This window comes from Thamnophis sirtalis, unplaced genomic scaffold (genome assembly GCF_051295495.1).
Source record: "Thamnophis sirtalis isolate CommonGarterSnake01/CBP01778 unplaced genomic scaffold, rThaSir2_p1.2 scaffold_6, whole genome shotgun sequence".
NCBI lineage: Eukaryota > Metazoa > Chordata > Lepidosauria > Squamata > Natricidae > Thamnophis > Thamnophis sirtalis.
Genome location: NW_028261386.1, coordinates 100,880,588 through 100,905,377, shown reverse-complemented (window position 1 = coordinate 100,905,377; position 24,790 = coordinate 100,880,588). Strand labels below are relative to the sequence as shown.

Sequence of the window (24,790 nt, the reverse complement as noted above, 5' to 3'; positions counted from 1 at the left end):
TAAAAAAAGATATTGTGTGGAATCTGATCAATGTTCTTCCAGTTGCAAACTAATTTCATATGCAAAAGAAGGAAAAAGGTTTTCAATGGTTTTCCACCTTTATGTGTAGCCCTGTTGCAATCTCAGGTGCAAAATAATCCCATCCAAAGTAAAGCAGATAGATACAAAGGGAGGATAAATTACTGAACATACAGCAATTTTATTCTTCTACTGAAAATAAAAAAAACTGGATTATACTTTGTAATTGCAATATTATAAAATATTACAATTTTACAATAATATTATAAAAGAAATACACTGAAAGATTAAATTATAAAGAGATTAGATAATCACAAAATTCCAAAAACTGTAGGATAAATCAAATAGGTTTATTAAAAGAGAATTCCTTAAAAGAGAATTTGTCTTTGTGAAGTGTCAAAAAGGCTTCACATAATATAGTTACTAATGATATAAGTATATCATTATATACTGAAAAAATGCTAAGGATATTTTGGCAAGTTATACTAAATTTTCCAATAATACTGTAGATATGTTAGCATTTTGCCCTAGGAAAAGCTAATATAAAATTTGAAAAAATGTGAATTAGGTATAAATATTCCATTAAAAATAAAAATAAAAACCCATGACAATTTAAAATGCAGTTTAGAAGCAAGATTGAAACCAATTAATACATTTGTTACTGATTACAAATCAGAATTATATAATGTTTTAATTATTTCTTCAGGCTGTGTTAGATGACAACAAGGGAAAACTGATAAGTGCTTAAAATGCAAGAAGATGAGAGTGAAAATACCATTGGGCAAAAAAATAACATTTAGCACAATAATCTTTCTCAAATTTGTAAGTACAAAATACTTAAAACTGCTCAATTTTGTAGAAAGAAAAGCAAATGAAATATCTAGACAAGTATCAATAGTACTGAGACTTCTATACTACCTCATAGTGCTCTCCACACACACTCTAGGTGGTTTACAAAATCAGCATATAGCCTCCAACAATCTGAATCCTCATTTTACCAACCTCAAAGGACAGAAGGCTTGAGCCCTGGTCAGGTTCAAACTCCAGGTTGTGGGAAGAGTTTGCCTGCAATACTGCATTTTGACCACTACGCTTTCAGAACTCCTCCTTATTTTAAAATAAACTATACAGGCAGTACTTGACTACAACCATTCGTTTAACGATAGCTAAAAAAAATAAAGTGGTCTTGGAACAAGTAACCTACAACTTGTTCTAGAAGTTATGACCATTGCACTTCCCCTATGGTCACGTGGTCACAATTCAGGCACTTGGCAAATATCTAATACACAGGTGTCAAACTTGCGGTATCACGTCACTGTCACATGAAGTTTCATGATATTTTTCTCATTTCCGCAGCTGGCGTGGACATGGCCTGCACGTGACGCATCCAGCCCACTGCCGCCAGTTTGAGACCTGGATAGTTACAGGTCTTGCTGTCATGTGATCACAATTTGCAACCTTCCCAGACTGTTTCCAACAAGCAAAGTCAATTGCAGGAGCTAGATTTACTTACTGACTATATGACACAAAAATCAGAACCATGAATTAAATTGCAGTTCAGCCTTTATTGCTCAAGACTATATGCAAGAATCTACCCAAAAAAATTCAACACCAATTGGCACCAGATAACAAATCTCACCACAAACATTCATGATATATTTATCCACAAATCCATTAAATAAACAAAAGGCACTACACATACTTGCCTTACTTTGTTGGCTAGTAGTGAACAGTTTGCAAAGTATTATTTTTATGCCTAATATTTTAGTACATTCAGCAATCAATGGTTGATTCTGTATTCATGTAAAATTTCCACAATTCAAGCCTATTCACTGCATCATATGCCTTCTCTATATCAACAAATGAACATAAACTTTCATATTCATGCATTTCTTAGTATCTTTCTAAAGAGCAAAAATCTAGTCTACACACATTGCCTATACATTACATTGCTCTACATATCCTACACAGTGTACTTCACAGCTTTGACTCATTGTCACATACTGTAACTTTCAATCATAATTTTTCCAAGCATGATTCCAGTCAGCCTTAATGAAATAACCCCATTATGGTTTTTCATTTGTTCTTGCTGTTTTCTTTTGTATTAGTAAACTATAAACAGCCTTCTTCCAATTGTCAGATAAACTTTACACCTTTAGAAAAGTCTCAGCCATCCCATAAACACAATACATCCATATTGTAACTTTTATCCAATTCAGTATTTAGTATTTTTATTTGGTAAGCATTTTTAATCAAGTGACATTTACAGCATTGTATTTCAGTTCCATTCTTCAATTATTTCTATAAAAATATTTATTCCAAGAAAAATTAGGAAAAGGTAGAACAATAAAACCTTAATTTTTAAACAAGTAAAAATATTTTGATCTGTGCACATGTGTATGTGGGCATATACATACACTAACATTTCAAATTCCATCAGAGAAGATGGCCAAGTAAGAAGACTTGCATATATAAGGAAAAAGGTAGAATGTACATGCAATCAACAACAATAATTACATAAAAGTTCCAGATATAATGAGGGAAAATCTACTCTTTCGCTCAGATTAGAGAAACAAGACTTTCCCTACTTGCTTTCTTCTACTGCGGCCTCTTAAGCCACTCCTTTACCTCGGTAGATGTTATAAAACAGAATAGAATGTTTAGTGGCTCCTGCAGGGAAGGGAAAGGATATTAGAACCAAAATTGCTTCCGCAATGAGCTCTAAAAATCTAAACCATTAATTTTAACAGAACACTAACTATTTCAGTTGCCTTTGGCCTTCCTTATTAGAAGAAAAGCTACTGCAGTTTCATATAGAAAAGCAAACTTTGTCACAGCTTTAAATAAAATAGAAGAAATTACTTGTTTGTCAATCTATTGCAGGTAAACTAATCTGATTTTACACCCAGCTGAGCAACATAAAAGTTTGTCAACATCAATCTAACAACTGTATTTATTTATTGTTAAAGAAACAGCATAACAATAATTATCTCACCTGTGCACTGTTTTCTGAGGTACTTAGAGCCACTTGAAGCTTCTGGCATTTTTCTCGAAGAGCCCCTGCTTCATCCTGAGCCATTTGCAACTCAGTTTTAAGCTTCCCCAGATTTTTTCGTATAACTGATTCTTGACTCTGAAATTCCTTTCTTAGCTCCACTTCCTTTTCTTTGCAAGATTTCAGGCTTTCAGCTGTAAACAGTTGTGATCTTTTCATAGTATCCAGTTCATGTTCATAGAAAGATTGAGCTTTGCTGAGTTTACCTTCATAGTCCTCAATAAGCTTTTTTCTTTCTATTCTTAGCTCTTCTATTTTAACATTCAACTGTCCAACATCCTGCCTGTGCAATTCTTCCATTTTTTCCTGACCTTTGCTTAAAGTAACATTTTGATTTTGATGTGTCTTCATAAGGTCTTGGACCTCAAGTCTATGTGCAGCTTTCAGATCTTCAAGAGCTGAATGTTTATCCTTCTCAAACTGTAACTGCAGCTGTATAAAACTTCGTAATCTTTCCTCAAATTTCTTTCTAATTTCTTCCACTTCACGTGACATAGTTACAACCCGTTGGACATGCTGAGCTTCTGCACAGAGTTGCATATCCTCAACTCTATCCTTATAAGCCTCAAATTCAGTTACGGCTTGATGCTTCATCTTTTTGTGATCTTCTAATGATTCTTCTAAAACCTGGATTTTTCTTTTTAGATCCATTTCTTCAGAAACTTTACTCTTATATTGCAAAATCTTTTCTCTGGTTTCTGCAAGAATTTGTTGAATTTCTTCTTCGTGAGCATCCTTGAGAGCTTGCATAGCAGCTTCATGTTCATCATTTTTTGTGTTCAAAGCATATATTACCTGCATATAATGAATATATAAAAAGATATTTTCTTATAAATTATTTCAAAATAATACAATGAGAAACTGTGGTGCAGTTCAGAATAACATAAAAATATAATATACAAGATTAATGGCTATTTTCTAATTAATATCTAATGGGCAGAAAAAATAATTATTTTAAAATGCAATACATTAAGTATGTTATAATGTTTCCTAAGTATGTGTACTACAGCTGCTAAATTACACCTAAATTGAGGAAGCACATTTAACCTATGTGTGTACCTGAACCAGAAAGCAAATAAACAAAAAAAAAAAAGATTCTCCATAGATCAGGTCTGGGACAGAGACTGGCCAGAAGTCAAGACTGAGACTTCTCTAAGATGCAAATCCTATGAAGCACCTAAGCAGAAAACTGACAATTGAACATTATATATATATATTCATCTTTTTATCTGGGCATCTGATTCCCAAATGACTCTGAAAGGCCTGCAACTAAGAACCAATATATACCAAAAAGCATATAAAAGATACAACAGACTGGAAGAGCAGAGTATCCAAAAGCAAACCAAACAGGCAAAGGAACAAAAAGGGACTCTACAATCACCTTGTCTCCAACATCTGGGAGAACAAGGTTTTGAAGAGTTTCCCTGAACAACATAAGTGTGGGGGGAAGGGGAGCACACAGATCTTTGGGGGAGGGGGTTGTCATTCTATAGGGCAGGAACTGTAACAATGTTGGTAGACATTCGGAATTCCACAAAATGACAGTCTGTGTCATTTAATTGACAGGACATGAAGAGCATCTATCTTGCTAGACTGTACTACTGGGCAGAGACGACAGGAACTATGTGGTTCCTCATAGGCCTATATCTTGAAGGGCTTCAAAGGTGATAACCACTATCTTGAATTGCACCCAAAAGCTGAAATATGTAGCCACACAATCTTGTAAGGATTGCTCTCAAGTCTGTTTCTGCATTTCTTCTCTGACAATAATCATACCAACCTAAAATGTTTGGTTTCTCGGTCTTTAGAGGCATCAATTACCATGTTCATTACAACTCATAAGGCTTCCGATAATTTAATACTATAACAGATGATATAAGTTAACCTACAGAATACAACAACAACTTGCCTAGAACATTTAGTGTACTTCCTGCAGGAGAATAATATAACCCAAGAGGACCACTTGCACTTTATTTACATTTCAAACAGCCACTGCCCCATTCCTCAAGGTTATGTTAAATTGGTACATCCATTGCAAGGACTGGTGTTTATTAGCTCTGTTAGTTTCTCATCAGTGATGTTTCTAGTTCTTCATCACATTTGAACTCATATTAAGAAAATTATGAAAGAGTGTGAATGAGAGAAAGAGAGAATTAAATAAGGAGCAGTGGAGTAAAGGGTTAAGTGCCCAAATACCCATATCTGATATAGTGGTTTATATTTTTAAATCAGAAAAATGAATCATATTGTAGATATGCATCAAAATATCCACACATGAAAATATGTAATGAAAACCTGCTGTAACAAACTGGTAGTCCTCACTTAATAACCCTAATTGGGACAGGCAAAGTGGTTGCTAACCACATGGCTATGATTGTGCTGTTTGGTTGGAAAACAGACAAGACTAATTAATTTAAATAATTAAGATCTGTGAGTCATAGAATCAAGCTATAATATTGAGGTCCTCTTGTGCAAAAAGATTTTCTCCTTTCTTACCCACTGCAATGATGGTGGGTTTTGTTGCTTATTTATATGCTTTGCCACTTTTGGTGGGGATGCTTGATTGCTTGTCTGGTGCTGATCTTTGCTTATCTAAATGTTAGCTGCTAGAGGAGATGTGTACTAGTCTTCTTGTTTCCTTTCTAGATGTTTTTATTACCTCTTTTGAATAGTGTGTTAAGGTAAAGATATCCCCTGTCCAGTCATGTCCAATTCTAGGGGGCACTGCTCATCCCCATGGCTGGGGAAGGATACTGTAAAATCTCCATCCCCACCCCACTCCAGCGGAAGGATACTGTAAAATCTCCATTCCCTCCCCACTTCAGGAGAAGGTTGCTGCAAAATCCCCATTTCCTCCTGATCAGATGGGACTTGGGAGGCAGAGAATAGATGGGGGCAGGACTAGTCAGAGGTGGTATGTATTTACCGGTTCTCCGAACTACTCATATTTTCCGCTACCGGTTCTGCAGAACGGTCAGAACTTGCTGAATACCAGCTCTGATTTATATGCTTTTGAACTGCTAAGTGGGCAGGAGTTGGGACAGATAACAGGAGCTTACCACGTTGCAAGGCACATGGGTCTTGAAACCAAGTCTTTAACCATTGAGCCATCACCTCCCCACCCTCTGTGATGTGAACAGTGTGTAAATGTGGCTTATCTCTGTATAGGTACTAATGGTTCATTTGTCTGAATGCTACACTTCTGGGAATTCTCTAGCATTTTTTAGATTTGGCTTGATCGAAGATGCTAATAGTTTACCAAATAAAACTGTAGTAGAATATGCTACATATTGCTCTGATTGTTTTATACTCCTTTATGCTTCTTCTTGCTTATATACCACAAGAAAATAAAATCCAAAATAAAATGAGTGGCTTCATATATTTCTGAAATATCTATATCTGTATCCAAATATAGATAGTCTTTGATAACAACCATTGGTTTAATGACTGTTCAAAGTTACAACAGCACTGAAAAAAGTGACATGACCATTGCAGTTTCCCCATGGTCACATGATCAAATTTTGCAACTATCATGTATTGATGATGGTTGCAGTGTTCCACGGTCATGGGATCACCTTTTGTGACCTTCTGACAAGCAAAGTCAATGGGGAAGCCAGATTCACTTGACAAGCATGTTATTTACTTAACAACTGTCTTGCTTATCAATGCAGATTTTGGGCTCATTTGTGGTCATAAGTCAATAATATCATATTTCCTCCTTAATTGTTTTATCACTGCCAAGTATTCCATCACAAATAAAGGTACATCGGGAAAATATTCTAACTGCATTTTAAAGCCACTTAGAACTATTTCTGTCTCTCAATTTTTAATTGCTGGAGGGTGGAATAAATTCAAATCTACTGTAAATGAAGGGATAGAATAGCAATTAAAATTTCCTATGAAAGAGGATATGAAAAGAGGAGGAAATTGAGTGATATTTAAAAAAAAATAAAGTGCTAACCCCAACTAAAAATAATTATAACAGCAATGAGTAATGTTAGTATTTCATCAAACAACATAGACACTCTCCACTCACAAGAACACTTTTTTTCACATATACACATACCGTAGCTGCTAGCCTTTCACAAGGCACTAAAGACTTGACTGTTCCCTCAGGCATTTGGATCTCGGGGTTAAGCAAATTCTGCTGGTTGACTAATTTTATTGGTGTTTTTCTTATGTTTTAAACTTTACTTATTTATGGTCAATGACCAGCAAAGTAGTTACAACACTAAATAAAACATCTAAAAGCAGGTTCAAATAAAATGAAAGGAATAAAACCCTAAGCACTTGCCAGTTAAAAAATTATATTAAGAAAATAAACAAAATAAAATGAAACAAAATAGATAGTAACAATACATTTAAAGATTAAAATAAATTTTTCATTATATCTTTCTAAGATTAAGATATTTTAAGCCTCTGAATGCACTAACTTCCAATAAATATTTCATAATTCTGTGATAGTGGGGTTCCAATCTGACATCAGAACTCAACTGCCTCTCCCTAATTAAAAACAATCTCTTCAAGGAGTTATAGATTTATTAGTGTATAGGTACTCATAAAAGGAATGGTGTCATTTAGACATTTACTCCTGCATTGGTCACTTCACTGTTGGATTATTGCAATGCATTCTATAGAGGGTTGCTCTCAAAGACTACACAGAAGCTACAGATGGTTCAAAGAGATGCAAGCAATTAAGTGGGAGGGGATCTTGGTTGGGGATTTATCACTATTTATGTGTGAGCTGGGTAGTTGCCAGTGGGGGTTTGAGTGCAATTGAAGGTGCTGGTTATTACCTATAAAGCCTTATATGGCATAGGGCTTAGGGCCTGGATAATGGGAGACCACTTGTCTCTGCTTGTCTTGCCATCCTAGTACTACATTCCAGCAGAGTAGATGCTCTTCTAAATATTTCCATTTTGTGGGACCTAGGAAGTGTGCCTTATATGTTGCAGCTTCCTCCCTCTGAAATAGCATCCTTCAGAGAGAAGGTTAGTGGCATATCTTCTAGGATTCCAAAATGCTTAAAAAACTGGCTTTGGTTTCAGTATTGAAGTTGATTTTTGTTATTTGAATAATGGCCCCTATTTGCTTTATGGATTTTGTTTCTATGCATTTAATTTTGGGCTGCCTATTGATTTAATATTTTAGTTTTTATGTATCTTTTTTAGTTTTGTGTGCCACCCACAGTTGGACGGCTAATAAATTTAAAGTTCATTATTGCCACGTGGCACTTTCTCTCATGAAATGGCTTTTATTTCTCTTTGAAAATTGGGAACATTCTTTTTCAAACTTGGGCATTTGTTATGTAGATTATTATTTATCATTTTGGTTTTAACTTTTTGTATGCCTCCCAGAGTCATTGCTATGAGATTGGCAGCCATCTTCTATAAATCATTCAAATAAAGGAATAAAGAATAAACAAAATTTATTTATTTCTCTGCACCCTCAATTAATACATAGGTGGGATGTTTAGCTTTTTTTCCTAGCAGGTAATAAGTTGCCTTATAACAAAATTTTAAAATTTGCACCAGTAGCTGCCAAGTAAAGAAAGAAAGCCTTGGAATTTTGCCTTAAAGACATCTGATTGTTCTGTCTTCTTGTTTCCTCCCTGCCCAAACTATTCTGCTTCAATAATAAGCAGACTCCCTGGACACCAGCCAGGTCAGTATTATATCTGCACATGCTCTTCTATTTCCAAATCTGATGCCATGAAAAGTCAGGAGAGTAGAGATACCATACCTGGGCTGTAAAAATCCAGACAACCAAAAGATGGCAGCAAAGAGATAAGAAAGTTTCAATTAACAGCTGCCATCTAATGGTTACTCAAATTTCTTACAGTTGAGAAACTGTTACTCTTTTTTGGTGGTCGTGCAGGATGCTTTCGAGTCATATTATCACTCCTCGTGACTTTCTGAACTAATTTCTGCAGTTGGCAAGACTTTTTGGGAGTGTTTTGCACCCTTTCAAGAACTCAGCTAGAATGACTAGCCCAAAGTCATCCAGCTGGCTTTGTGCCTAAGGCAGGACTAGAACTCACAATCTCCTAGTTTCTAAGATGACATCTTAACTACTATACCAAACTGGCTATAATATGTTATATAGTAGAGGGAACAAAACATAACAGAAAAAAAAGTAAATCAACAAAGGGTGGAAATAGACAAACATATCTGTACTGTTCAGCACAGTTCCGGTCATCTGACCATTTTATGAAGGATTCTGGATTAAAGGTAAATATCATTAGTGAGGTCCTGCAGCTTCTTCTGTTCTCTCGTTTCTAGAAGACAGCTTAACCTTACCTCAGGCAATGTAGCATAAAGTAAACCAAATGAGTATCTAAACTTATTCCCTGAAGCATCTGGTGATAGTGTAAAGATAATTAGATAGGATTCAATTAGAATATGTGCTGCCTAATGGTGCTAGACACAGTATACACAGGGCTAGCATAGCACAGGCTCCTTTATAACTCTTCATCAAATTCAGGAGAATAAATGGAATAAATATGAAGTGCCAAAAAACTCAGTTTCCAATATTGGAATGATTTTATTGTATGACCATGCTTTTAAAGGGAATATTTTAATAAGCATAAATTTACAGGTAATGGATAGTCCTCGACTTACAATCATTTATTTAATGACAGTTCAAAGTTACAACAGCACTGAAAAAAGTGACTTATGACTATTTTTTTCACTTGCAACTGTTGCAGCATCCCCATGGTCACATGATCAAAAGTTGGATGCATGTAACATCATATATTTAGGATGATTGTAGTATCTTGGGGTCATATGATGACCGTTTGCGATCTTCTGACAAGCAAAGTCAGATTCATTTAATCATGTTACTTATTTAACTGCAGTGATTCACTTAACAAAAAATGGCCATAAAATGGGACAAAACTCATTTAACACCTACTGTATTTTTCGGAATGTAACACATACCATTTCCCCCCCCCCCCCCAAAAAAAAGAGGATGAAAATCTGGGTGTGTCTTATACACTGAATACAGCATTTTTTGCCTCCCCAAACCCCACCATGCGCATCCAGTTTGTTTGGGAGGCCTGCAAAGTGCTCCTTGGGGCTGGGGAGGGCACAAATGAGTGAAAAATGGGCCTGGGGGCTTGCCCTCCCCAGCCCCCAGGAGCATTCTGCAGGCCTTCCAAACTCTCTGCATGTCTATTTTTTGCAAAAAAAAAATGGGCCCATTTTTAAAACAGGCCAGTTTTTGCTTTCCCCAGCCCCCGGCAGCACTCTACGGGCCTCCCACCCCCTCTGCACACACACCCTTTTTTTCCTCCAAAAAACGGCCCATTTTCACGAAAAACGGGCCTTTTTTGCTCAAGTTTTGGTCTCCCCAGCCAATTTTTTGGCCTCCCCATGAGCACTCTACAGGCTTCTCAAACTCTCTGCATGCTCCGTTTTTCACAAAAAAAAGAGCGTGCAGAGGGTTTGGGAGGCCTCAAGAATGCTCCCCGGGGCCAGGGAGGGCAAATCCTTTAAAATAATAATAATTACCTCTTCAAAATCATGGTGCGTCTTATATTCTGGTGCGTCTTATAGTTTGAAAAATACTGAATCTTGCTTAGAAATGGAAATTTTGGGCCCAATTATGGCGATAAGTCGAGGGCTACCTGTAGTCATTGACTTACAATAGGCCACCTAGTGATCATTCAAAGTTAGGACCTACTTGAAAAAAGGAACTTGCAATTTGGATGTGAGGTTCTGACAGTTGGATTCCCCCACAATGATCACATGGCTGCACTTCAGACAATGGTAACACAATTGCATTTACAAACATTTGCAGTGTCCTGTGCTTACATGACTGGGTTCTATAACTGTTTTGCTTAAAAGTGGCACTTACTTTTTGGCAAAATTGTGTCCATAGTGAACAGCAGGTTCATTTAACAGCATGGTGATCATTTAATGACTGTGGCATTTGCACTTTCAATCATAGCATTTGCTTATCAATTGCCGCAAAAAAAAAATCATGTTGGTCACATGACCAATCACTTTTATGACTGTTACAACTTTCAGCAGTAATGTCCAGGCTCCATTATGATCATAATTTCAGATCTACCTGTCTTAGTGGTTTTAAAAAATGATATGGCATATCAATTTCTCCTCATCACACATTCAATATATTTTGCATTGTAACAACCATTTTAAAAAGTTGCTCAAGAATTTCCACATTATATAGAGCTAAAAAAATGAAGTTTAATCTCATCCAGTATTCAATATGAAACCAGAGCTACTCAGCTGTTTGGAGAAATGTTTATGTAGGGTTTAAAAGTATTCTTCATCCACTCTTAGTCCTAGAAGTTGCATTTGGAACCATATTATTTTTGAATTTGACATTTCATGTAAGTTTATACAGTATTTGGTTGACAGCTGCCTCTTTAAAATGTAAAATACAATTGTGAATGGGGCTATGCTTGCATTAAGAGTATACATAAATTCGATGAAATCCAATAGTTAACCAAGAAAGAAAATTCACAGCAATCATCTGCCACTCAAATAAACACAGGGCATTTCTTATATACCAAAAAAAGTTAAAATCATATTTATAAAACAGATTCAACCATTTAAATTATCATTAACCCTTTCTTCAAATAGAGCTGCCCCACAATATCAGAGTCATTCAGACATGCTTCATAAAACAATGCTGAAATTAACATACCGAGCTTGTCATAAAGTGAGCAATATTTGTAAATATCAGGTTTCTGGAATCTAGTGCCTCCAGATGTGTTGGGAATTAACCATATGGTTGAATTATCTATTGATTATAGCAGCTGTAGTTGAACACATTTGAAGACGCGAAGTTTGGGAAGGATATGTACATTAGTTGAGGTTGATTAATATACATTTTAACTTTACCAAGCCTATTAAACTATGGTTGGGTTATAAAAAGAATTTATATTCTTGAAAAATATTCTTGCAAACTGTCAAGGCATGTCTATATACAGCATATGCAGTCTCCTACAATGTGTATAGGAAATAAATACGTAAAATACATCTTACATTTATAACCAGGAATATGATTGCTGAAATATATTGCTTGCAATCCTCTGATGACACTTGTTCCAAATTACCTCTAAATGACAAGCTATATGATCAGGGCGAATGCCTTTCTGTAGTAGGTTATGATTATGAAACATTCCCCAAGAGAACTTTGTAATTCCTTTCTAAAGGCAAACCTATTTATTTTAATATTTGAAAACTGCCAAGATATGCATGAATAGCAGTTCTGAAACAAATCAATAGTTGTTAAGCATTATAAAAACAACAATAAAAATAAATGCAATTATGCACCATTGGCTATCAGGTATACAAACATACTATCCATTTGTACATTTTGTCAAATCTCACTACCTTCAGTGGAGTTTATCATTGTGAATAAATTTTAGATTGCAACTTTCATTATCTCCACCTAATCCGAGGCCATCATATACTGAATTGGGAGAAAATAGAAGTGCAGAGAAGAATATGCCTACTACTAGGATCCACTGACAAATAACAGAACAGTCACGTGTAATAAACCTGTTAATTTTTTTGAAAGATTCAGATGTTCAATCAAATGATATGTATTCTCTTTTAACCTATGCAGAGTTTGAAATGCAGTTTCAAAATACATACAGACAGAAATGGTATGAGTGAGCAAAAGAAACACTGAGGAGGAAAAGCCTTAGGAGGATTGGGGGTGGGGGGTGGGCTCTCTCCTACCTTGGTTAACTGAGCTATTTTCTTGCTCATTTTGAGATGAAGATCCTGGTTATATTCCATGCCGAAATGGGAGGACATCACAGAGGAAGAAGAGCTGGTGTTGAATTTCCCAGTGCTGGTCGAAGAACTGCCGCTGTAATAGTGCTGCTGCCAGCTCATCCCTGGTGTCGCCATCTTCCACAGTAAAGAGACCCGGTTAACGGAGTTGGCAGGCACCGGAGGGGCGGGGGGGGGGAGTTGAGGGGAACGAGGATGAAACGCAAATGTGGGTAAAGGGAGGAAGGACAGAGACCGGGCACTAGCGCTTTGGGCAAGAAAGGGAAGGTGCCAAAAGGAAAGCGGGGTGGTGAAAATACCCCCTCATCCCCTTCCCCGCTTTAGGGAGAAGCCCGCGCGCGCGCGCTCACACACAAAACCAGCACTGTCCCCTCCCTGTCTTCTCTTTCAGGCCCAAGTGGTCATTTTAGCATCTTCTGCTCCGTATCTTATTCGGCTCGGAGGAGAAAAGAAAAAGGGGGGACAACCCCCCCCAAGGGGCTTACAGCCTCTCCTCCCCCGTTTCACCGTGATGCGGGAGACCGGTATTTGGAGAGAGAGAAAAAAAATCCGCCCCCCCCCCAAAAAACTGAACTTCCGTTTAAGGGTGCATTAAAAACAGCCTCCTGCAAGACACCTCCCGTCCCCCGGGAAGTCCCAGCAGTCCGTATCCTTTCTCCCGTCGAGAGATGGCAGGGACGTGGGGCAGGGGAGGAGGCGAGGTGGGAGGGGGGAAGGGGAGGGGGAGGAAAGGTGGTCCCCGCTCTTCCCTCACAGGAGCATCACTCCCCGCGGGACCCACTTTGAACTCGCGCGGAAGGAGAAGAGAGACCCTGAGGGGAGCTCCTTTCTTCAGCCGGCCTGCGCCTCCAGGGCTCCTCTTTCCTCGACGCAAAGAAAGAAAACGGAAGAGGCCACCGCGGCGACTGTTAAGTCACCCTCCCCGCCTCGCGCTCCAGACCGCCGTCGCGAGCCGACGGTTACCAGGGTCCCACCAAACTGTTTACACCGTACGGAGAACGTCATTTCCGGCTCTGTCGGCCTCCGGTCTCCGCCCCCTTTCAGAACCTCGGAAAGAGGCTTTTAAAAAAGTGACTCGCCCGCAGGAGCGAAGCGCTTCGCGCGCCCGCCTGCTATGGATACTTCCGCGCTAATGGTGGGGGTGGGTGGGAGGGGGAGGGGCAGGGGGCAAGAAAAGGAATCCCTCAGGGTCTTCTATGGATGTCACTCTGGAATCTGCCACTCCCCTCCTCCCGGCGTCAAGCCTCAAAGCAGCCAGCTTTGTTTCCTGGGCTGCAATCAACAGTGACAGGTGTATAACAGTGTTGCTAGGCTGAGACTACTCTGGTCTCCACGAACAGTAGTGGCCAAGAAAGACAATATATCTCTCCCACCCCCAGGATTTTGTGTGACACTTACTACTTTGGAAGTGAACTACACATCCTTCTCAGGCAGGAGGAGGAACTGCTCTCTCCTAGGTTGTGTAAATCCTCTGAAGAACTGGAGCATGAATGAAGCGCCTGGGTTTGAATAAAAGTTGAACCAAGAAATTAAAAGACGCTTGCTTCTGTGGAGGAAAGCTGTGGCAAATCTAGACAGAATATTAAAAGCAGAGACATCACCCTGCCAACTAAAGTGCGGATAGTCAAGGTTATGGTTTTCCCAGTTGTAATGCATGGCTGTGTAAGTTGGACCATAAGAAAGGCTGAGTGCCAAAGAATTGAGGCCTTTGAACTATGGTGCTGCGAATTCCTTGGACTGCAAGGCAATCAAACCGGTCAGTCCTAGAGGAGGTCAACCATGACTGCCCTTTAGAAGGCTAGATCCTGAAGATGAAACTCGAGTACTTTGCCACCCAATGAGAAACAAGAGCCTAATGCTGGGAAAGATTGAGGACAAAAGAAGAAGAGGATGACAAAGAATGAGGTGGCTGGATGGAGTCTCTGAAGCAGTAGGCATGAGCTTAAATGGACTCCAGGGGACGGTAGAAGACAGGAAGGCCTGGAGGAACATTGTCCATGGGATCATGATGGGTCAGACAGGACTTTGCAACTAACAACAACAACAAAGACTGTCCAGCTCAAAATTGATTTTGGAAAGCATGCTGATTTTTTTAAAAAGTGCAATGCCTAAGGAAAAAGAAAAATAGTAAACATAAATATGTGAATGACACGCTACACTCCAGATGGGCATTGCTGCCCTAACTGATCTCAGATTTGGGGGAAATAATAGGTCAGAGATTGTTTAAAAGCTTGCAGGGTTAGGGCAGTCTGAATCTCCAGTGGGGATGCTACTCTAAAGGCAGGCACTGTGGCAGAGAAGGTGCATTTCCTAATCCCATCAAATGACATTGCCTAATGGATGAGACACAAGGCAACCTTGCTATGTCAGATCTTATGATCCAGGCAGAAATGATGGGACTGAAGCATTCCAAGGCACAGAGCTTGTATATCTGAGTTCTTTATAGTTCATAAACTGCATGAACTTGAATTGTATGTAGAAGCTCACTGATGACCATTGCACTTAACACAGCAGAAATGTTACCTGGCTGTTCTGAGGTGAACCCAAAATTGCTCATACCTTTGCATTCTGGATCGCCTATAGCTTCCCAGTGGTCTTCAAAAGCAGTCCTGGGTAGAGAAGGAACAATCTGATTATTATAACATATGGGAATTATTTTATCAATAGTAGAGAACAAATATTAAAAGTGAAAAAAGCAGAGGACTGAAATAAAGAAAATGGTTTAATGAAGTTGAATTGAATTGAATTTATTTGGTTTCTATGCCGCCCAATCCCGAAGGACTCCGGGCGGCTTACAGAAATGAAAGAAATTAAAAGAACTTAAAAACAATAGGACACACAAAGTTAAAAAAGAAACTCAACAAACACCCAATCAGAAGACCTGCCGGAAAAGCCAGGTTTTAATGGCTTTGCGAAAGGCCATGAGAGTGGGGAGGGCCCGGATCTCTGGGGCAGCTCATTCCATATGGCCGGAGCGGCAACAGAGAAGGCCCTACTCCTAGGCGCCGCCAGCCGGCATTGTCCTGCTGAAGGCACCCGGAGAAGGCCCATCCTGTGCAATCTTATCGGTCTAAGGGAGGTGTGTGGCAGAAGACGGTCTCGTAGGTACCCAGGTCCTAGGCCGTGTAGAGCTTTAAAGGTGATAACCGGCACCTTGAATCGTGTTCGGAGACCAATGGGCAGCCAGTGCAGCTCGCGGAGGATAGGTGTGATGTGGGTGTACCTTGGCACACCCAGTATCGCTCGCGCAGCTGCATTCTGGACTAGTTGCAGTCTCCAAACACTTTTTAGGGGCAGCCCCAAGTAGAGCGCATTACAGTAATCCAGTCTTGAGATGACGAGGGCATGAGTGACTGAAGTGCCTCCCGGTCCAAATAGGGCCGCAATTGGTGCACCAGGCGAACCTGGGCAAAGGCCCCCCCTGGTCACAGCCGACAGGTGGCGTTCCAAGGTCAGATGCGGGTCCAGGAGGACCCCCAAATTGTGAACCCTCTCTGAGGGGGGCAAGTTTTCTCCCCCCAGGATTAAGGACGGACTAGATGGACTGTCCTTAGGGGGCAACATCCACAGCCATTCGGTCTTGTCAGGATTGAGTGCGAGTTTGTTCACTCCCATCCAGACCCTAACAGCTTCCAGGCACTGGCACATCATTTCCACCACTTCACTTAGTTGGCATGGGGCGGACAGATACAGCTAAGTATCATCCGCATACTGGTGGTATTTAATCCCGTGCCGGCGGATGATCTCACCCAGTGGCTTCATGTAGATTTTAAATAGGAGGGGGGACAGGACCCTATAATTGAGGGGTCTAGGAATCAACCTCTGTCCTCTGACCAACCGACTGCGACCTGTCGGAGAGGTAAGAGGAGAACCACCGTAAAACGGTGCCTCCCACTCCCACCTCTTCCAGCTGTCGCAGAAGGATACCATGGTCGATGGTATTGAAGGCCACTGAGAGGTCAAGGAGCACAAGGACAGAGGAATGGCCTCTGTCCATGGCCCGCCAGAGATCATCGGTCAGTGCGACCAAAGCGGTTTCGGTGGCGTAACCAGGCCTGAAACCAGACTGAAAAGGGTCTAGATAATCTGCTTCATCCAAGGTCCGTGGAGTTGGAGGGCCACCACCTTCTCAACAACCTTCCCTAAAAAAGGGAGGTTGTAGACTAGACGATAGTTTTTAAAAATAGCTGGGTCCAGAAAAGGCTTCTTGAGGAGGGGTCTCACAACCGCTTCCTTAAGAGGACGTGGAAAGGATCCCTCCATCAAGGAGGCGTTTGTAATTCTCTGGAGCCAGCCTCGTGTCACCTCTCTGCTGATTGAGACCAGCCAGGAGGGACACGGATCCAGTAAACAGGTGGAGGCACTCATTGCTCCCATGGCCTTGTCCACTTCATCAGAGGTGGCAAGCTGGAACTCATTCCAGAAAATCTGAGCAAGACCCTCCCTCGGCAACTCGGCTGGTTCTGTCCAAATGGAGTCCAGGTCTGTCCGAATCTGAGCGATTTTGTCCGACAGAAACTGAGCAAACTCCTCAGCTCGACCCTGTAAGGCATCACCTGTTTCCCCCCCATTTAGGAGGGAACGAGTTATCCTAAACAGGGCAGCTGGGTGCGATTCCGCGGATGCAATAAGAGCAGAAAAATGTGCACATTTTGCCGCCCGTATCGCCACGAGATAAGTCCTAATAAAGGCTCTTAGCAGTGTTCGGTTGGATTCAGAGTTACTAGCCCTCCAGCGTCTCTCTAGGCATCTCTTTTGGCGCTTCATCTCCCGGAGTTCCTCAGTAAACCAAGGGGCCCTCCTGGATCCACTGCCGCGGAGAGGCCACATAGGCACAATCCGATCCAGGACCCCAGTCGCCGCTGTGTTCCAGGCGGTGACCAGGGACTCTGTCGGATTGTGGGCAAGAGAGTCAGGTATCTCCCCAAGCTCCTTCTGAAAACCCAACGGGTCCATCAGGTGTCTGGGGCGGAACCACCTAATCGGTTCCACCTCCCTGCGGTGGGGGAGTAGCTTCCAAAAATCAAGCCTCAACAGGTAGTGATTCGACCATGATAAGGGCGAGATGTCTATTGCCCTTAACTCGAGATCACGTCTCCACTGCCCCGAGAGAAACACTAGGTCAAGCATGTGTCCCGCTCTATGAGTCGGGCCCTGGATTACTTGGGTCAAGTCCATGGCTGTCATGGAAGCCATGAACTCCTGGGCCCCATCAGAGCGTTTGCCTAAGAATGGCAGATTAAAGTCCCCCAGTACTAACAGTCTGAGGAACTCAATCGCCAGCCTGGCTACTGACTCCAGGAGCGCAGGCAGGGCTGTTGTGACGCAGCTAGGAGGTAGATACATCAGCAACACACCCACTTGAACCCCTAGGTCTAACTTCAAGAGAAGGGACTCACACCCAACAATCTCCGGAGCAGGGCTCCTGCGAGGTACTAAAGATTCCTGGATAATAATTGCCACTCCCCCACCTCTTCCTGGTGTCGTGGTTGATGGAGCACCTGAAACCCTTCTGGGCACATTTCAGAGAGGGGGACTCCTCCCTCATGGCCCAACCAGGTCTCAGTAATACATGCCAGGTCTGCCCCCTCATCAAGTTTTAAGTCCCGGACAAGGGGAGCTTTCTGGATCACAGACCTGGCATTTAGCAACAGCAACCTGAGACCAGGGCCCTGGCTTCTCCTGCCATCTGGCCCTAGAGTTGAGCTTACAGGGCCGGAACGAGGGATGGCTGTGACGTAGCAAGCCCTCCTTCCCCGGTAATGGCTAGCTCTGTAGCCCCCATCATACCTGCCCCTCCCCAACATGACCAGAATGCTCTGGCCCGCCTCCATCCGAGAGGGTCCCTCCCCCTTCCCACGGCCCACACTCTACCCGGCAGGACACATCTATCACTCATTCTAGAATGAGGGGCAGGCCTGGGCCCCCCTCCCACTTCTCCTTGTGCACTCAGTGGGGGAGGCACCAGGTCGTACCCTCAATCCTCTTAGATGCACTTCCAGTCACTCTCACATACATACCCCACAAAATCCATTTAAAACATATAAAAATACAATAGTATAGTAAAAAAAGTAATTCAAATTAGGTGGGTTCATTCGTCCAACAATCACACCATACATTCCCCATACACAAAAATTGCGCAGATCTTAACAAGAGGTACCACTCAAGTGGGATAGTGCAAAAATCGCGGTCGAAAACCAATGATAGAAAGAAAAGGAGGGAGAGTTCCACAGCCCTTCCCCCTCTTGTAGGTCCGGAGATGGAGTGAAAGGGGGAGGGGGCGGGGGCAAAAGTTCCAAAGGTCCAGAGTCCAAAAATGGCTGGAGTGGTTGTAGGGGGGTGGTGGACGCCTGTTGAAATCGATGGTAAGATCACAGTCTCATCCTCCCCCTCCTCACAATGATGACCAACCCGGCCTGGGGTGTGGTCGTAAAAAGTCTTCTTGAGGAGCAGCAGATGGCGGATAATGAGTAGAAAGAGAGGGAGGAAGGGAGGGGGGAGGCCTGGAAAGCCTGTTGCAACAGCAACAGCACAGGCCAGTCGCCCAATCCTGGCAGACATGGTCAATAGTTAACTCACTCACCGCTCCTTCTCGGGGCCCCAATGTAGTATACCAACTCCAAAAGTCAAAAGCTCACATTCTTCCAAACATGCTGCTCAAGCGCCGTCGCTCCCGCCGCTACCGTTCACAGAAGGCTTGTATATCTGAGGAAGTTAAATAAAGTTAAATAAGTTAAGAAGAGGATTGTTATAGTATTGGGTATGGTATATATTAGTATTAGTATTAAGTTAAGAATAGATAAAAGAATAGATATGGTTGTAAATTGTAATTGTTCTTGTATAAAATACATATTTGCACAAAATATATGTACCCAGGTGACACACTGTTTAATGGAAGATGATGTTTGAATTAAAATAAAGTTGTTTTTTTAAAAAAAGCAGTCCCAGCTAGAACATATTATAAAGTGACCAAGATCTGAGAGTTCACGAGACTCCTTGTCCAAGAAAGGACATGTTTAGCATACCAAATGAATCTGTGAGAAAATCCTTATAGCTAAATTGCCACCTGTTCTTCAAGCAAGATGTAATGGATTGTGGCTATGAAGGGGGAAGTGTTGTGACTACAGTGAAGAGGCAGTTTTCCAGGAAGGAGGGAACACATTCCAAGGAGGTGGATGAGACAAAAGACAACACAGTTCAGAACTGGATTGGAGACAGAGGAAGAGATTTAGGGTAGCCACTCCCCACATGGAGCCATATCTAAAGAAATGCGAGGTGTTGCCCTATATCATCTCCAGCATGCATGTGTGTGCTAGCCAGCTGATTTTTGGCCTTCTGGAGGTCAGGGGAAGGCCGTTTCCGCCCTCCCCAGGCTTCAGGAAAGCCTCCAGAGCCTGTGGATGGTGAAAAACAGGCCCAATGGGCTTACTGGAAGTTCAGAAATGAACTTCTAGTTTGCCCGTTGGGTCATTTTTCACCCTCCCTAGGCTTCAGGATAGCCTCCTGAAACCTGCCCGTTGGGGCGGTTTTTTTGCCATCCACAGTCTCTGGAGGCTTTCCTGAAGCCTGAGGAGCGTGAAAAAAGGCCCAATGGGCCTACCGGAAATCCACAGGCTTCAGTAAGGCCTGCACGCATGCTTGGGGGGGGGGGGGAGGAATGGGGGGTTGTGCGAGCATCCGCAGTGGGGAGGACATTGCATTATGGGTATGGGCAGCCGCATGCACACACTTTTGGTGCCCGAGCAGAAAAATGTTTGCCATCGCTGCCCTAGGGTCTTCCAGGATATATCTGTCAGGGTTTGACTAGTATAGATTTAATCTGACAAGATTCTGTCTCTATAATGTAAACAAATAAAGAACTAGGTTGTTCTGGGTTGTTCTTGTGCTGGGCAGACGAAGGAGGACCCACAAATTGTGCACATATTCTGTAAAGGGGTGTGCCACTTCATTCAAATTAATAGATAGGAGAATCTGTAGCACCAGAAGAACCATGCATCCCTGGTTCTTTTGTCTTGGCAGAATTAAGCTTAAGCCTGCATTTCCCCAACCAGATCTGAAGAGCCTTCAAATACTGGAACAAAATCTCAACAACATCACTGGAGTGACCAGATTTGAGATATTTGGTTAAGTATCATCAACATACTGATGATTCCCTAAACCCATGCAGTAGATGACACCCAGAATTCCCATGAAGGTGTTAAACATCAGGGAAGAGAGTGTCAAGCCTTAGCTACCCTGCAAATTAGGGATTTTGGACTGGATTTCTCCCCATCAATCATAATGTAAAAAGGAGGAAATCCAGCACAATACTATGCCTTCTGTTCCAAAACCACATAGCTGGTCCAGAAGGATATCATGATTAAACACCACTTAGAGAACAAGAAGAAGAACCAATATTTCTGCTTCAGAAAAGGGGCTTTGTATGTATGCATACATTTGCACATGAAAAAAAACAGGGAACAAGTTTAAAAGTAGCATGGGAAAATATGTAGCTGCTTTAATGAGGTGACGGCTGAACCCACAGAGGTAAAAGGTGGTAGGGGATCTTAGAGCCAGAATCTCTACAGCAAATGGCAAACCACATGGCATGCTGTCATAATGCAAGCTTGACTTTTTGTATTCACAACCCATTGTTACACACAAATACAGGAGAATTTCAAACAAAGTATGTTTTAATTGGAGACCATGGGGCAATTACACTGAGGCACAAATTGAAGCCAAAGACACCCCTAAAAAGGCAGAGGTTACCTAGTCCTTCTTTATATATGCATTCAACTTGGAGTAGTCATGTGAATGATATAGAAGATAGGTATTTTGTTTGGTATCTATAACTACAGAGTATTTGATTGAATGTAGCACATCATGTATCTTGTGAGGTCCGTGAGGCTACTAGAGCATAATTAAGTGGTGATGAGTAAAACTACAAAGACAATGGGAGTTTTGAAAAAGCAAAATGGAAATATTTCATAAATGTGTGAAATAGTTTTTTATGGAGAGTTATTGTTTTGAGAATTATCAAACTGTTCCTGATTCCAAAAGTCTGTGTTTGCCTCCTAGTATTTTTTCCTGGCTTATCAGTATTCCTTAACATTCCTAATGTTTCATGGCTCAGCTGACAATTTAGTTCCCATGTGAGGATGTATTTGAGCTAAGGACTTTTAGATCAATCTCTAAAATTCCCCTTCATAAGTTTGTGTTAGATGGAAATTACAGGCTTCAGCAGTTACTGATATACAAATGGATATAAAGAAAGCCTGGAGCAATCTTGAAGGCAAATGGAAAGCAGAAAGATGACTGTGGGAGGATGGATGGCCAGGACAAATATCCAAGATCTCTGTTTTGTCAGTGTTGCGCCTGAAGATGAGCGATAGTTACAATAGGAGTTGTAGGATTATAGAATTGGAAGGACCATTTAGGCAACTGAATCCAACCCCCAGCTCCTTGCAAGAATATAAATTAAAATATTTATAACAAATAGTTATTCAGTTTTTGCATTGGGAGAACAGAAGAAAAGTGGGATAAACCAAGACCCAACCCCGAAAACACTGACAAGCAGCTATTAATCAGGAGTTTCTAACTTTCTTCTCTCTAACTGTTGGAAGATTCATCTAACACTGATATCAGAGAATCCAGAACTCTGCACATAAACACAAGCAAAAGATATTGTTCTTTTTCTCCCTCTTCAGGTGAGAAATGTTCTATTTAATTCTTCTTTCCAAGTGAGGTGATAAGGTGCAAAAGATGCTCCTTATTAGCACATTTGTGTTTGCATATGTATGAATGCTATAGCTGTATTTTCCCCACCTTGCAGTGATATAAAGTTTCAAAATGTTTGACTCACTTCATGATAGCAAGAGTTGTGGCCTCCTACTTCCCCAGCTGCTTTCTGAACTTCTGTTTCATCTTTGTCTCACTGAATCAAATACAGGTAGTTGTTCATTTAAGGCCAAAATTGAAACCCAAATTTCCATCTTAAATGGTTGTGGTCATAAGTCAAGTTGGACCTGATGTTTACAACTAATTTATGGTGTTCATTAAGAGAATCCAGCTTCCCAATGAATGTAGGTTTTTTTTTTTGGAAATTGGGAAAAAAATGTCACAAATTGCAATCACTTAAGCACAGATCACTGTAATATTGTAAATGTGGGCTGGTGAACAAACATCCCTATTGTGGTCACATGATGTGGGAGGTGATTCAGTGGTTATAAGTACAGTAATAGGTCATTTTTTTCAAGGCCATGATAACTTTGGAACATTTGTAAATAAACAGTTGTAAGTTGAGGACTACCTGTATGTAACTCTGAATTCCTTGGTTGAACTGAATTTAATAAAGTGCTAAATTTTCACAGATGATTAATACTTACTCGATTGCCTGGCTTGCTTTTAGCCTCAGATGTTCTTTATGCTACATTCCCTGTAAGTTACTTATTATTTGATTGTGCTGTATACCGTTTGTCCAAATATTATTGAATAAATATTTATTACATGTTAATTATAGCTTGTATTTTGGACTTAAGAATGCATAACCTATTTCTACAACTTACAGTGTTAATTGGCACTGTGGAAGATGCTAGCTTGTAACAATGAAAAATATGAATGTCTCTCAACACTGTATTTAAAAAAAAAATCCAAAGGTCATAGTGTGTAGCTATTATTGCTACAAGTTGTAAAAGAAAAGAACAAGTGTGCTTCATTTTATTATGGCAGTTTGAGGCTGGAATCACAAAGGAAGTACAATCCAGGGCTGTTTTGCATTTTACTTATTTCAATGGAAGAACTAGTTAAAATGATGAAATGTAAATACATTTATGTTACACACTTGCTACTTCTGCACAGAAGTGTTGTATGAGCATGCACGAGCGCACGAGCGAACTGGTAGGAAAAAAAATGGAAACCCACCAATGGATCCAAAGTTTTGTCTCACACAGAAGCCTTCAGGTGTAGTAAAAGAGTCTTTCTCTAGATAATCATATTGTACATGTGGGAATTTGCTGTTTAGTTTCACTTACAATGTGACAGAAAGGGGAGCAGCAGCTGCTTCTCTGAACAATTTCACCTCAGCTGAGCTAATAGATGCAAGAGAAACTCAGCTCTATTTTCTCTTCATCATGCATAACTCATATATTGTCCTATCCCAAATATTATACTGTGCCGCCATACTAATATTTTCCAGATTTTAGCTGATTTTATTTGTCTTTTTCTCTTCTTTTTCTAGGTCTCCATTATCACTTTAAGGTGTTATGTCCAATTTGTCATATCCTATCTAATTATGGTAACATTAAAGGTTGACTCATCCTTCCATCCTTCCGAGGTGGATAAAATGAGGACCCAGATGGTTGGAGGCACTATGCTGACTCTGTAAACCAGGGCTGTAAAGCACTATGAAGTGGTAGATAACTCTAAGTGTTATTGCTATTAGCTTTATTTTAATTCCTTACCCCAAATAATTTTACTCCTGTTCTAGAGGGTAGCCAGACTGGGGTAGCGATGTATAACAAATACGCAAACTGATGTCCTAATAGTCATATGTGTTAAGTAAATATTATTTGAGGGAGTAAGGTACTTGAGGGGGATGACTTGATCCTGTGGAATGTCCTAGTGAAGAGCCATGGATTCAATTATTCCTTCCCTATAAATACTGGCTGGAACTGTCTATTAATGTTGAAACATAACCAATGCAAAATAGTATTACCACTTCTTAGCTTTTCAGAAATCAGATATGTAATTGGAGAATGCAATTTACCAGCATTTAATGTTTGTCTTCTGAAATGGCATCATAGAATTCCTTATGTAAATTCCTACTGAAAAAGCAATGAACTATGAACCTACTTGAATCACAATTTTAGATGATCTCATTGGCATGAAAACATGAAAACAATCGGGAATTTTAAATAAAAATTGCTGTCACCAATTTTCTTTGGCCCATGTAACATGTGCCAGTTTT

General features: G+C 40.7%; 2 protein-coding genes across 9 annotated transcripts in view; both read right to left on the bottom strand.

Moving 5' to 3' along the window:
- Window positions 1-13,813, bottom strand: part of FAM184A (family with sequence similarity 184 member A) — a 52,344-nt gene extending 38,531 nt beyond the window's left edge. For 4 of the 8 annotated variants that reach the window (XR_015697057.1, XR_015697058.1, XR_015697059.1 and 1 more), the window contains exons 1-2: window positions 12,790-13,590; window positions 3,014-3,868 (exon numbers count right to left, since the gene is read on the bottom strand). Coding sequence is in view for 5 of the 8 variants with exons in the window: in XM_087718567.1 (XP_087574693.1) it covers window positions 3,014-3,868; window positions 12,790-12,963 (1,029 nt within the window). In the remaining 3 variants the exon portion in view is untranslated. Of the gene's footprint in view, window positions 1-3,013; window positions 3,869-12,789; window positions 13,591-13,627 lie in introns of those variants that run through there. The other 4 variants (XM_087718564.1, XM_087718566.1, XM_087718563.1 and 1 more) reach the window with 3 other exon arrangements.
- A 1,473-nt stretch (window positions 13,814-15,286) lies between these two features.
- Window positions 15,287-18,368, bottom strand: LOC148045119 (uncharacterized). Its single transcript, XM_087719030.1, is given in 3 exon segments — window positions 15,287-15,475; window positions 17,071-18,329; window positions 18,332-18,368. Coding segments are annotated over 3 exon segments (1,485 nt in total).
- Between the last annotated feature and the right edge of the window lie 6,422 nt (window positions 18,369-24,790).